The sequence below is a fragment of the Elephas maximus genome, chromosome 20 (genome assembly GCF_024166365.1).
Source record: "Elephas maximus indicus isolate mEleMax1 chromosome 20, mEleMax1 primary haplotype, whole genome shotgun sequence".
Lineage (NCBI taxonomy): Eukaryota > Metazoa > Chordata > Mammalia > Proboscidea > Elephantidae > Elephas > Elephas maximus.
The window spans coordinates 57,896,423-57,909,587 of record NC_064838.1 but is presented as its reverse complement, the minus strand read 5'-3'; the positions used below and the strand labels follow the sequence as shown (position 1 = coordinate 57,909,587).

General features: G+C 41.3%; 1 protein-coding gene across 11 annotated transcripts in view; it reads right to left on the bottom strand.

Annotated features, from left to right (window-relative positions):
• CACNA1D (calcium voltage-gated channel subunit alpha1 D) overlaps positions 1–13,165 on the bottom strand; it is a 386,495-nt gene that overhangs the window by 145,854 nt on the left and 227,476 nt on the right. For all 11 annotated transcript variants that reach the window (XM_049862927.1, XM_049862928.1, XM_049862930.1 and 8 more), the window contains 3 exons: positions 9,274–9,416; positions 4,510–4,662; positions 3,791–3,987 (listed from right to left, as the gene is read on the bottom strand). In XM_049862927.1, the coding sequence (XP_049718884.1) occupies positions 3,791–3,987; positions 4,510–4,662; positions 9,274–9,416 (493 nt within the window). The remainder of the gene's footprint in view (positions 1–3,790; positions 3,988–4,509; positions 4,663–9,273; positions 9,417–13,165) is intronic.

Here is a 13,165-nt window from a genome sequence, read left to right as displayed (position 1 = left end):
AGAGTAATTTTTTTTTTTTTAATTAACCAGAAATTAATAATCCCAACCCCAACACATCCAAATGGTCCTAAGTGTATCTTTCTGCATCCTGGGACCACCTGGTCTTCCCTTCTCAAGACTATGCCAGCCATTTCCCAGACATGCTTGAGAATGAAGGCATAAAGCAGCTTAAAGGCACTCACTGAACACACACATGACTAGATGTCAAACACCCCCAGCAAAGGCTTTATCCACCATATACGAATGCCTTCAGGATTTAGAAATTGGCTTGCAATCAGTATTTCAGATTTAATCTCCTTCTTTATCTCTCAAGATGTTCCCTTTATGCTCTAGTTGTGGATAAAAATAGATATTCAAGCGTGGCCCATCTACACTTCTGAGGCAATGGGACTGGTACACTTGAGAGATGACACTTCTGAGAAAATGGGACTGGTACACTTGAGGGATGATAATAGCACCTGGCATTTTGAGCACTTGCTCTGTGCCAGGTGTTGTGCCAGGCATGGATGGTCTGTTCTGGAACACAGCTATGTGGCTTCCAGCTAACCAAGGTCTATAAAATATTACAAAGACTTGGCGCCTCAGCTTCTGCCTATCTCTATGATAAGTTAATAAATGCAATCGGCAAGTAATAAAAACAATCCTGACGACTTTCAGAGTGTAAGATGTTAGTGAACACTCTGGAAGACATTACTTAGCTGCCCCCTAGTGTTCTGGGAGTGTTTACAAACCTCTGACAAGTAGAATGCCAAGGAAAAAGGACTGGGTTCTGGGTTGCCAAACTATGACCCGCAGGCCAAATCTGGCCCACCATCTGCTTTTGTCAGCCCTCGAGCTAAAAATTGTTACATTTTAAATGATTTAAAAGAAAGAAGAATATTTCATGACACAGGAAAATTATATGAAATTCAAATTTCAGTGTTCATAAAGTTTTATGGAATAGAGCCACACTCGTCATTTATGTATTGTCTGTGGCTGTTTTTGTGCTCCAACAGCACAGTGGAGCAGTTACTACTAAGACTTCATGGCTCACAAGGGCAAAGATATTTTCTATCTGGCCCTTTACAGAGGAAGTTTGATGACCCCTATTCTAGATCAACCACTTGCTATGGTCTCTCTATTAGCCCACTGTCTCTATCTTCAAAATCTCATACCTTCTATAAAGGGATAGGTACTAGGATACTGTCTATAAATTACTTCGGGTTTCTCATCAGAATATAAAATGCTACATAATTCTTAAAGAATTTAATTATTATACTGTCAAATAATTAACTGTGATTTTTACATGAACAATAAAGATAACTATATCACCCTAGGTAACACACTTAAGGAGCCCTGGTGGTACAGTGGCTAAGCGCTGGGCTGCTAATGAAAAGGTCAGAGTTCAAATGCACCAACTGCTCTGTGGAAGAAAGATGTCACAGTCTGCCTCCGTAAAGGCCACAGTCTTAGAAACCCTATGAGGCAGTTCTACTTTGTCCTATAAGGTCACTAGGAGTTGGAATTGACTGGATGGCAGTGAGTTTGGTTTGTTTTTGGTTAGGAATACTTAAAAGTTCTTAGCAGAGCAAATGAAAACTTTTGTTTCCAAGGGCATGGGGTTTTCCCTTCTTAATCACACATTCCCAGAGTTTTCACTTGCTTAACAATAGAAAAACTGCCACAAAAGAATCAATGTGTAGAACTGTAACATAAAGTATAAAACTGTCCATTAGTCAAGGCATGTTGGATCAGCAGTTAACAATTCACTGTGACCACAGACAGAAAAACAAACTGAGAGGTGTCACAGATTTTTATTTAAAAAAATTAAAATGCTGTATTCTGCACTGTTTTGGGGGAAGGATCAGAGTTTGGACTATTTGGAGGATGCTTTTACTACTATTTATCAAAAATTTCAAGGGCAGATTGGGATTGAGACCTTAATTAAGCTGACTGGGAGCTGAAATTTAGATGATAATAGTGAAAATGAACACTTCACATAAATTTGAGGGTCTCCTTGCAAGCCGTGGTCTTAGCTCATGTAATATAATCTCCCTCCTCTTTCCTCTTCATGAAAAGGGGTTGCCTTATGAATATAAATAACAGATATGCAGACCCACAGACACTCACACACAAGCACACACACTTCTATGACAATCAGGAGGGCGTAAAGAGGGAGACAAGCAATAACGTGCTGGTGACGTTTAAACCACATTATCAAAACAGACTCACACCTTGGGGACTAAAGATAAAATACCCCTTCTTTGCCTACCATTGAATATGTAAGGACTTCTACAGCGCTGCAAGCATGGTTTTCACCGGTGAAGGGAAGCAACAACCTATTTATGGACATTATATACCCTGTTCTCTTAAGTTATGGAGCAAAATGACATCCTGGAAAGTGTCTACAATTTGGAGGCTGTCAGAGCTCCTTCTCAATTTGCAGGCCTTCTAACTAGAGTGCCCATTCCAGAAGTACTTTACTACTAACTGCCTTCCAACAACTCGTATTGGAATGAGGGCTAATTCCATCTGGACTTGGATTCAGAGGCTCAAAATCTACATGTTAATTGTTTCTTGCTGCATCTCTTTCACAGCAACTGTTTAGAAAACCATTTCTAAAGTTCTCTGAGCTTTTTCGAATTCTACCAAATAAACTCAGCTCTGGAAAAATGGCAATTAAAATACTACTGTACTTTATTTGGAAACCCTGGTGGCGTGGTGGTTAAGAGCTACGGCTGCTAACCAAAAGGTCAGCAGTACAAATCCACCAGATGCTCCTTTGAAACTCTATGGAGCAGTTCTACTCTGTCCTGTGGGGTCGCTATGAGTCAGAATTGACTCAATGGCAACAGGTTTTGGAGTTTTTTGGTACTTTATTTGGAGCCCTGGTAGCACAGTGGTTAAGAGCGTGGCTGCTAACCAAAAGGCTGGTAGTTCGAATCCACCAGCTGCTCCTTGGGGCAGCTCTACTCTGTCCTATAGGGTCGCTATGAGTCGCAATCGACTCAACAGCAATGGGTTCTGAGTTTTTTGTTTGTTTTTGTACTTTATTTAGAGAAAATCCTTCTGGCTCTGTCAGGAACAAGAGGAATGAGACCCTTCAAAAGCCAGTGGAAGAATGTCCAACTGTTTTCACGGTGGGTTGGATCGGTCCACCAGCCCTGGAAGCTTGGAGTGCACTATCTACCTTCTCTGCCAGAGTTCTATAACTTCAAAGAGAAAGGAAGAAGGATAAGGGCTTGTTGCGGACTGATTTACAGTAATGCCGAATATGCAAAAGAGAAATATTATAACAGGGGAAAAAACTCATTTTGGGTTTACAGTTGTACTAAGTTATGGAAGACATGATGAGGATCCAACTTATCATCCCTCTAACTTTAGGATCTAGTACAGTAACCTTGCCTTTATTTATAAAAGATCAAGTTTAGCCTATGGAAGTCCAGGAGCTTATTAACTGGGAAATGACCCTCTGGATCTCTTAGAGTTTAATCAAGGCATACCCTGGCCTTCTATCGTTCCTCCAAAGAGACCACTGGGCACACTCTGCAATAATCCCCAGGCTGCACTGAGGAGTAGGGAACTAAAAAGCCAGAAGCCAACATCATACAGCAGCTTTCTAGAACTGAAATTAAGGCTCTGAGGAAGCAGGATGACAAGGCCTGCTGAGTGAAGAGAGGGTCTGCTTTGCTTCTCAAGAGCTGACTTTTGGGGTCTCTTTTTCAGTCAAGTCTACAGTGAGGCTCTAGGTGCTGAAACACTTTTAATCAATGAAAGAACACTCCATAAACTCTCTCCTCGAGCTGCTTACCCAGTAGAGCACGTCTGTCCAGCCCTCCATGGTGATACACTGAAACACGGTGAGCATGGCAAAGGCAAAGTTATCAAAGTTTGTGATGCCTCCATTTGGGCCAACCCAGCCACTCTTACACTCTGTGTCATTGGCGGTACACTGGCGTCCATTCCCTGAGAACGCACATGGCGCTGGGTCCTCTTCAGCTACGATATCTGCAAACAGAGCAAGAAGGCTTCACCACTTGGGAGAGGAACATCAGGAAACCCAAGCCAGCAGACACTGACGGATCCTTGCCAGAGGACAGAGGGAACACCCTAGCTCCCCTCGATGCTGTCTCAGAATCCTACTTTTCCTTGAAGGTCCAGTTCAAATACTCCCTCCTTGGTGGAATTTCCCTTGTTTCCTTTAGTCAGAAGCCAGTGCTTTCTTCTGTACTCACTCTTATATCACGTTTCTTAAGCCTAAACAGAACAATGCTATTGTTTTGTCTCATATTCTAGTTTGGGGGGTGGTCCCTCGTCTTATTTGACAGGACATATTGAAGAAGAAATCAGGATGAGGAAACTCATCTATTCTGAACATAATGCACCGTAAGAACTGGCTCAGTAGATTTGCTAGTGTATTTGGGATTTTCCCCCTCTCATTTTGTTTTAGATACCCTAAAACCACAGAAATTATTTTCAGGAAAACCAAATTTTTTTAAAGTCAGGTTAGCTACCATTTTCATTACTTACCTGAGTCAGCAAAAAAGCATGTTTTGTGCATTTTTCCAATAAAAAGTTCCAATCCTATAATAGCATAGATTATGATTACAAATAATACCAAAAGGGCTATGTGAAGGAGGGGAACCATGGCTTTTATAATGGAGTTCAGGACAACTTGTAAACCTAGGAAAGACAGAAATAAGTTTGTGAGCCAGGAAGACACTTCAATGATACACGTATACAATTCTGAATGATGCTTGCTCCATTTATCAAACACAGTAATAAAACTCAAAGAGGTGCTTCAAAAATGTTAATCAACGTTAAACCTGATGTGAGATGAGCTAAAAAGGAAACTTCAAGATAACTACTCAAACTCCCTCCCCTAGCAGATAGAAAAACAAAGGCCTAGAGAAGAGACTAATATCAAAGTTAGTCATTCATTTATACATTCTCTCATCCACTTAACAAAATCCCTTGAACATCTACTATGGGGAAAGCTTAAGGCTTAGTGCTTTTGGGGATATGAAGATGTATTACATAAAGGACCTTTTTTCAAAGAAATTATATTCTAGAAGGAGACGTTAAGAATTAAACACAAATAACTGTTCTCTAAGGTAGCGCATATCAGATTCTACACAAGTAACATCAAACTGTTAAAACTAAAGTGGGAAGAAAGGCATGGCTTCTGGATGGTATGAAAAAAGAGGGCTCTGAAGAGCTTCCCTCCACGCAAGTCCTGATGGCTGGGAGGATGGGTTTCCACAGGTGGGCACAGGAGAGCGGCTACTCCAGGCAGAGAGAAACGGGTACCCAAGGCACAGAAGTGAGCAAGCACAACATGGATTTGGGAGTGGTGAGTCTTGACTAGAAGTCATATAGAGGGAAAGAGTATCAGAAGGAAAAAAACCAAAATAACTACCAGCTTTTTTTTTTAGGTAGTTAAGGGTTTGAATTGGAATTACAGAGCCAGATTTATAGTACATCAGCAAAAAAACAGCAGCGTTAGAAAGACCAACGGGACAGTGGTATGGTAGGCAAGACAGATGGAGAAGTAGTTTGAGAGTCCTGGGTTGAGAGTCCTGGGTCCCTCCAGTTAGGTCGGAAGAAAATCAGGAGATCAGAACTTAAAAACTGAGTTCAGGGGCAGGCAGATGCCTATAACCCACCCCACTGCTGACAAGTAGATTCCGACTCACAGTGACCCTGTAGAACACAGTAGAACTGCCCCATAGAGTTTCCAAGGAACACATGGCGGATAGGAACTGCCGATCACTTGGTTAGCAGCTGTAGCACTTAACCACTGTGCCACCAGATGCCTATAGAGTGCTCCAATTACTTGAGCTAGGGTCATGAGGCAAACTGTAATGCCCTGAACAAAAAACAACCAAGTACAAAGAAGGATTTCCTGGAATGAGGACGTGGGAGAGGGAGGGCAGAGAAAGGAGTCGGGGGCAACTCTGGACCTGCTGCATTTTGAATACCAGCATAACACTGAAATGGAAGCGTCCACCTGTGAAATAAGGGCCTGGAGAGATGAGGCAGGGACATGTGGAAAGGCTATCCACAGACTAATACTCAGAGCCATGGCGTGGGTAAGGCTGACAAAGAAGAGAAAAAGCACTAACAGGAAGTAGATGCTGGGACAGCACTAAACTAAGTGGATGCTGGGATTAGATGGAGGGAAGCAGGGGACTGAGGGAAAGTGGTAAGCAACAGACCAGAACCACACAAGAAACTGCTTCCTGATCCACACTTTTTCCACTATTTCTGCTCTGTATAGCTTGTTTCTTCTTTTTTCTTTCTCTTTTACTTTCCCTCCCCATTGTCTCTCCCTCCTTCAAACTGCCCCTTTTCTAGTATCTTCTCACTTTCCCTTCCTGAACATAGTCAAAGGGAGAAAGAATATAAGAAGGCAAGACGCTGAGAGTTAAATAAATTAGAAATCAGTATACACCAAACAAAGAGAATACTTTTCAGCAATACTAACAAAGTTCACCGTGACAGGAACCATGTCGGAAGAGGTGGGGGAGGAAGAGGAGGAAAGGCTGTAAGAGGATTTCTGACTCAAAGACCCTGTCTTTGCAAGATCTTCAATACAACTAAAATGCTGCCTTCGGATATTTAAATGTTCAAATCGCTTCTTTAGAAAAGAATGATCAACAGGACGATTTGCAGTGTTTCTGCCTCCTTTAAGGAATAAATGAAGGGGAAACGCAAACATCTGCTCTAATGTGCTTGGACAGGTTCTTTTTTTTTTTTTTTTTTTAACACATGGATGGGCCATCCAAAACCATCATCCAGCAGTTAGCTCTTCTACATTTTAACGAATATTGTTATGTTTGGAATAACTTGATTTCAGATTGGTCAAATTTACGAGGTAACAGAGCTGTACTGTAATGTAAATGTGTATATTTTCCTTACATTAAGCTCCTTTGAACATAATCAGTGTGTACACAGGCTGATGTATATGCCACAGGACTCTAGTCCAGGAGGCAGTGGGACGTAGCAGAAAGAACACGGGGCCAGGAATGAGGAGACACGGGTCTGGTCCTGTTGACCACCCACTAGCTATGAGAACTTGTGCAACAGCTTTCTCAACTAAACAGCCTCAGTTTCCTCATTTAAAAGATGATGCAGATGGACCAGGTGATCTTTAGGGCTTTTTCCTGCTTGGTGGTCTAGGATTCTGATAAACACTTACCAGCTAACTGAGTGTAGTAGGTTAAGAACTCCACAGATGTCTGAAATACTATGTTCTGAAATATATTTATCTTTCACTGAATGACTATATATTCACATATACATACATACTTGCATGCATATACAAAACCATGTCTTACAGGACAATTCTCTTCAGAAGAGACTAGATGATTCCTAGATAAGTGTACACATGTCTAGGTACTTTTAACAATTTAAGTACTTGAGAAGAAATCACTAGGCCACAGCTGCCCACCAGCATTGGAGATAGAATGGTCCAGAGCCCTCAACTCCCTCCCTCAAAAGCTCACTTGAGTTTGAAGAGAAACTTGGATATTCTCCACCATGGCAGTCAAAATATGGGCTTAAAAGTCCTTACATAAGACTCAGAGCACCACTTCTCCCCGCCGACCTGCAGAAGAGTGAGATACAGATCTCTGCCAAATTTCAAACAGTGATGTTTTGGAGAAAAGGAAAAAATATAGTTTATAACCGATTCTCAGGAGTATCTGGGGGTGCTACACTAGCCAATTAGTAAAAACGTCATTAGCCAATGGAGCCAAAACTATGCTATGTGAGTTCTGAGAGTTTTCACTGGCCAGAGTCTTAACACACATGAAGCACCGGGGTGTCTTGCTCACAGCATATGCCAAGAGCAAGCTGTCCTGTCATTTGCTCTTTGGGGGGAAAAAGTTGTCATGGTTAGTTTGAAGTTAGATTAAGCTATAACAACCAAATCTGAAGAACATGTTTGCTCACTGAACTTCTACTTAATCATGTTACACTTAACAAAGCCAGTCATTTTCAAGGTATTTGTATTTCTCTCAATTGTTTCCAGACAGTTCTGTGGTTTTGACTTGTGCTGATCTTTTTCAATGAAAATAAATGAAGCACCTGGAAAAACAAAACACCACTTCCTACACTTTAAAACGTTACTTTTGGAAATAGTTGTTTTTTCTTTTTTTTTTTTTTCCTCCAGAGAACTTTTGTCGCATTGTGAGCAGCAATGAGTTTAATAAATTTTCATGTAGAACTTCCGGAAAGGCAAAAAAAAAAAATCCGTGCTTTTCTTATGGCTTTGAGTTGTTAAAAAAAAAAAAAACCCCAGGAACACCCTGCAGTCCTGTATCCTTCCTCTAGCTGTGACTAGGCAACCATCTCAGAACCACCATTCTTTAGAAAGGTGTTAGGACTTCTACTCTCTGAAGGCCCCAGTGGGAGTTAATCTATAGAAGGCAGGCCCCGGTGAAGCAAAGCAAAGCCTGTGCTTCTTACAGAAGGATAAGAGCCCTGAGGCTCCTGTCCAGGGCATAGACAAGGCATGTGTTCCAACTCAGATGATGCTCAACACAGCCTGGAAGTCTGAAGCAAGGAGCCAAGGAGTAAATTCAGGCCTGGCAGTGACTGGTATGATAGCTCCCAGCGGATAATAATAGCATCTATCACTCACTGAGAGCCTCCTCTGAGTTCCAGACATTGCGCTAGGGGCTCTCCCTACATTATCTCATTCAGTCGTCACAACAACCTTCAAGGCAGGTACTACTGTGCCCTGTGTATGGATGAGGGAACTGGGGCATTCATCCCTTTCCCCCAGAGCTGGTTAGGCACAATTCGTGAAGTATGTGCTCAGGAGAGTTTTCAGGAATCCAGTCCCCTACTGCTTCCCACCTTGTAACTGAACCCTCCAATATTTCTCACACACATAACCCACCACTTTCAGAGAGGCAAGCCAGGGAATGAAGAGGAAATGATGGCAACATACTGTCATAGAAGGAGAACTAGGCTGCAATCAGCAGACTTGAACTCAAAGCATTATGCCACCACTTACTTATTGCTTCTGCAAGAGAAAATCCTTTCTTCTACAAAATCAAAATGACAACAATCAGTACCTGCCCTCCTCTTGGAGTTGTCATGGGCATCCAAAGTGACAATGCAAGCAAAAGCGTTTTGTAAACTGTGAAGGCCAATATGGTCATCTGCTGAGCCCCTGAATGGTACACAGCAACTCACCTTGTAGCACTCTGTTTCCTAATTCTGAGACCCACCCAGAAGAAACAATCAGCAAACTCCTGACTCTAGGAAACAAAAAGTGCTTACTGGGCACTCCTGATACTAGTCGAAGTGGTCGTAACACTCGAAAGGCGCGGAGGGCTTTGACATCAAAGCCTCCTGATTTGCCACCAGAGTGGTTACCGCCTTCTGTTTCTTTGGTTAATTGTTCCAAAATTACACTAAACAATCTGAAAGAACAAGAGAGGAAGAAACGTTAGTCTGTCACCCCGGGAAGCAAAACACAACGGTAATAGTAGTTATTTCTAAACAAGGGCTAATTCTACGCGGCAGCTGCTTAAAAAAAGACAGGCAAGGTAAAGGCAGGAGCGAGGCTATAAAATGTGAGCATGACCCCTACATCTGAAATTAGTTAGGAGAGGGATTAATCTTTTGTTTTCATGCCAACAGAGCAGCTAGAGCAAGTCACTTTCCATGTAAGAGGGGACTCACTCGGAATCCATTGGTGAACAGGGGAACTGCCCAAACAGAAATAATGACAATATTCATAGCAGCTACCATTTCTTGAGAGCTCACTATGTGCTGAGCACTTGATATACATTATCTCATTGATCCTCACAAAACCCTACGCAGCAGAAATGATTATTAACACCATTTACAGAAGACAGAACAAACTCAATGAGATGAAATAAGTTGCCCAAGGTTATACAACTAGTGGCAAGCTAGCATATGAACCCAGGTTTGCTGCCCCCACTAGAATGAGGGCTATCTGACAGCAGGGGCATGTAGTCTGTTATCCCCGGTGCTGCAGCAGTTCCCAACACATGAAGAGTGCTCTAAAAATACCTGATAAATAAATCAATGAAGAATTATTGACTTCAAAGTCCCAAATCTTAAATCAGTATGTAATACCACTTCCAACAGTCACCAACTTGCTATTATTTTGGCAATGCTGAAGCCTCTCTCCACTCCCCACTTTTAAACTTAAAGGGACATGAGGGGAATAATGTAAATCACAGATGCTAAGGAGCTTAGAAAAGGCTAAAAGCAATAACCTAAGGTGAAGCATTAATGTCCTTATTCTCTCTTCCGAAATGTGAATAATATTGTATCTGGCAGCCACGGTAAATCTTTTCCTTCTCTCAGGAGGTTTTACGGATAAAGCTATTTTCAGGCAATCTGCTCATTTGACAGTTACTTTTGCTCTTTCAAATAAATATTTATTCTTTGGAATTGTTGCTTGTTTTTCAGAATAAATATAAATTTGCCCATTTCAAATAGAATCATCTCTAGCCAATCAGATTGTGGGTATTATTGGCCGAGCAACAAAGAAAAGGTTTCTAAAGTTTAATTAGCAGCCAAAGCAGAAACTGCCCCCACTGGCATGCCTCTGGATCACCAAGACACTGCCTCCATAAAACACAGGGTGGTCTGACTGCAGTCCTGATCAAGTGCAGTAATGTCATTCTGGGACATTTACAGACCAGACATTTGGGGGTGTGGGGGGGAGGAGTAAGCTAGGTCTCTACCTTTCCAAAGCTTCAGATGGTGGGCTCTCCGGAGTTATGACTGGAGAGATATATTACATTTATGGCAGGTTTCTCTCTCATTAGCATAGTGTTTTAATTACTGTAACCCCCTGCAGCAAGGCTAAAGTTAAAAGTCATCCCTCCAAAAGACGTTCCTAGTGTCACAAAAACAAAGCAAGAGGAAGAAAGGAAACATCACACTCTTCTGAAATGTGGCCGCCACAGGAATTTTCATCCCAAAGGATGACGATCAGGAAGTTAGGAGAGTAATTTATGCAGGTGGTGACTTAAGGCTGCTCTCAAGTCTCTGTTTTGCAATGTGCGCTTTGCGGTCCTTTTATACCCTGTTCTTCAGGAATGCCCTTGAAAACAAGCGAATGATCTCTCTCTCTCATTACAGGGGCACCTGAGTCAGAGATAGGCTGGCTGCTGTTTCCGGAGAACACAGGATGTAAGGGCTGGGGCTGGTTTCCATTCCTAAGAGCTCTGAGGCATTAGGAGAGCCCCTCTTTTTCTCTGGGCCTCAGGCTCCCCCTCTGTAAAATGAGGAAACTGGATTAAATGATCCAGAGCCCATTCTGTGATGCTACTCCCCTCCACTCCCACCCCCACCCAGCTCCGGAGGCCTGAAGAGATGAAATCATGAGGAGAAAGCAGTATTTGGTCCTAGGCTCTTATTAAAAGTTTGACCTTAAGACAGGAGATGAAGGCGAGAAGCTGCCTAAACTGACAAAAGCCAGAAGCACCAGAATGAGCACCCCGTGTTCATCTGTGCGAAAGCTGAAGTAATGAGCTTGAATGCTTGAAATAGATGTTTATCGAAAAATTAGAGGAGTAGGGTAAAAGTTAGTTCACACCAACGTTTTCTGTAAAGGGAATGGCTCTGGTAGATACATTGAGTCCTCTTGTGGCCACACTGCTAACAGTTAACATTTTAGAAGTATCAGTCACTTTCTTAATGTATCTATTACAGGAATCTTTACAAAAGCAACAAGTCACTGTGGACTTGGAACAGAAAGTCCACTGGATTGAGCTACAGACTGCTGTTGGAACCTTTAGTGAGTAGGAACTTGACTCAAATGAAGACAAGTAATAACTTTCCTTTTTTAAAACTTTTCTTCTGCTCTTTCTTTGGCTACAATTTAATGCATATTTTACATAAATAGCCTGATGTTCTAAAGGTTTCCATATTTAATGAGGAAAAAAAGGCCAATGATTCCAGTTTTCTTTAAACTAGTTTACTAGATGATATTTTTTACATTTTAAATCAACTTTAATGCAGTTTAATTTATATATAATAAAATGCACCCATTTTAAGTGTACCAGGAGATGAGTTTTGATAAATGTATAAGCCTAAATCAGTTAAGCACTTGGCTGCTAACCAAAAGGTTGGCGGTTCAAGCCCACCCAGTGGCTCCATGGGAGAAAGACCTAGGAATCTACTTCCGTAAAGATAACAGCCAAGAAAACCCTATGGAGCAGTTCTACTCTGTCACATGGGTTTGCTATCAGTGAGAATCGACTCAAAAGCACCAAAGAACAAGTAACAAACACCACAATCAAGGTACAGAGCATTTGCAACGTCTCAGAAACTTCTCTCATGCTCCTTCGCCATCTTCCCCCTGTGCTCAGTCCTAGGCAACCACTGTTTATCGCTGTAGGTTAGCTTTTCCTTTTCTAGAATTTTATATAAATGGAATCATACAGTATGTTCTCTTTATCTTCTTTTGTTCAGCATGTTTCTGATATATCCATGTTGTTGCATTTGTCAGCAGTTCATTTGTTTTTATTATTTGAGTAATGTTCCATTGTATGAATGTGCCACAGTGAGTTTATCCACCCAACTGCTGATGGATGCTTGTTTCCAGTTTTTCTCCATTACAAATAAAGCTGCCACTAACATTAACGTACAAGTGTGTTTGTGGTCATGTGTATTCACTTCTCTTAGCTAAACACCTAAGAATAGAATTAGTAATATAATCATATGGTAAGTGTATATTTAACGTTTGAAGAAACTGGCAAACTGTTTTCCAAAGTGTTTATGCCAGTTTCCATTTCTACAAGGAAATGTACAAGAGCGACTCCATATTCTGGATAACATTTGGTATTATCAGTCTTTTTACCTTGAGGAAGATGAGTGGGTGTGTCATTACGGTTTTAATTTGCATTTCTCTAATTACTAATGATGTTGAGCATCTTTTCAGGTGCTTCTTGGCCATTCATATATCTTCTTTTGTAAAGATCTGTTCAAATCTTTTGCCCATTTACTTATTGGGTTGTCTGTCTTATTACTGAGTTATAAATGTTCTTCAAATATTCTGAATACAAGTCCTTTGTCAGATGTACGTATAAAGAATATTTTTCTTCTAATCTGTGGGATTGCCTTTTCATTTTCTTCATGGTCTTTAAAAAAAAAAAAAAAGTTAAATCTTGATAAAGCCCAGTTTATT